The sequence below is a fragment of the Suricata suricatta genome, chromosome 3 (assembly GCF_006229205.1).
Source record: "Suricata suricatta isolate VVHF042 chromosome 3, meerkat_22Aug2017_6uvM2_HiC, whole genome shotgun sequence".
NCBI lineage: Eukaryota > Metazoa > Chordata > Mammalia > Carnivora > Herpestidae > Suricata > Suricata suricatta.
Window position 1 is genome coordinate 172393753 of NC_043702.1, and position 1291 is coordinate 172395043.

At 44.8% G+C, this 1291-nt stretch overlaps 1 protein-coding gene across 1 annotated transcript in view; it reads left to right on the forward strand.

Annotated features, from left to right (window-relative positions):
- The window catches only part of LOC115287190 (olfactory receptor 10T2), a 7592-nt gene that overhangs the window by 4283 nt on the left and 2018 nt on the right, over positions 1-1291 (forward strand). The window contains exon 2 of the mRNA XM_029933440.1: positions 1061-1182. Within this exon, the coding sequence (XP_029789300.1) occupies positions 1061-1182 (122 nt within the window). The remainder of the gene's footprint in view (positions 1-1060; positions 1183-1291) is intronic.

Here is a 1291-nt window from a genome sequence, read left to right on the forward strand (position 1 = left end):
CATATGCGCTCACGTCCAAATAATGCCACAGGACACGCAAGGACCTTTATTTCGTCTTTTTTATGGCCACGTGCTCTCTTCATATCCCATGACTGTGCTTTTCAATCTATCTGAGGCAAAAGACTAATTTTCCCCAAACTTTATCATGTGATTTTGTAAAATACAATGAAAATGAATTACATAATGTTATGCCCAGATCTCAATATCCCCAAAGACCAGAGACCACCAGGGAGACCGAGTCACACAGGCAAAAGCAAAGGGCATTTATTTGGGCTTAAACTCGGGCTCACAGACTTCTCCAGCGCAGTGGACCCGTGCTGAGAGCCCCGAACAAGGGCTGAGCAGGGTTTCTATGGGGTTTGGGAAGGGGGAGTTACAGGACATTGTGACACAGGTACAGTGACCCAATCATTATCGCATAAATCATTGGCAACAACTTTAACCATACACATTGTTTAGAGCACTCGTTACTTTTGGCAGGACCCAATCACAATATTTAGAGTCTCTTTGAAATTAACCAATTACAGAGTGGGCCCAAGACCCTTACGTGGGGTGAGTAACTGGTTAATCTAGTATTAAACAACAGGCCTGCCCTTAGGAATGTTAAGGGTGTTAGCTGGCCGCCTCTGATTGTGTGTTACTAAGGTGATCGCCTGCTGAGCAATGTGTACCCTTCCCTGTTATTGTTTAATGATTCTGGGAAACCAAAACTTAGGCCTTTACACTCAGAGGGGAAACGTAAAGCCTGTCATGGAGTCAGTTTGGTTCAGACCTGCGTCCTTTCAGTAAAATCGAAATCAAAAGGATTTTTCTTGTCTTACTGTTAGATTAACACACATAAAGTCACTCAGTTGAAATGTTGTAAACATTTCTAGGTATTTCCTTTCAGTTTCTATGCTTCTTTTGTCAGAGGCCAGTAACAGTGTCTCTTGCTCTCATCTGGCTCCTTTCACCCACTTTGAATGGCATCATTCCAGCCTGCTGGCACGTCCAGAATCCTTGGAATCCCACAGCATTCAAACCTCAAGTGTTGCCCATCTGTGGGCCTGTGATTTCGCAGCTCGGAGTCCCCCCATGAGCAAGGCAGCTCTCAGTTTTGGTGAAATCTCAGCCACCTCTCCTGGGACCCAGCAGGATGTGCCGGCCACTCCCCCCTTCCTGCCCTCAGCCCAGTGTTGCAGGGTGATGTCAAAAAGATCACCAAATGATGAATTGAAGGGAGGCAAAATTTTATTTATGGGCCAAACCTGGTCTTTCTGGTCTTTTTATAATTCCTATTCTTTGTTTAAAA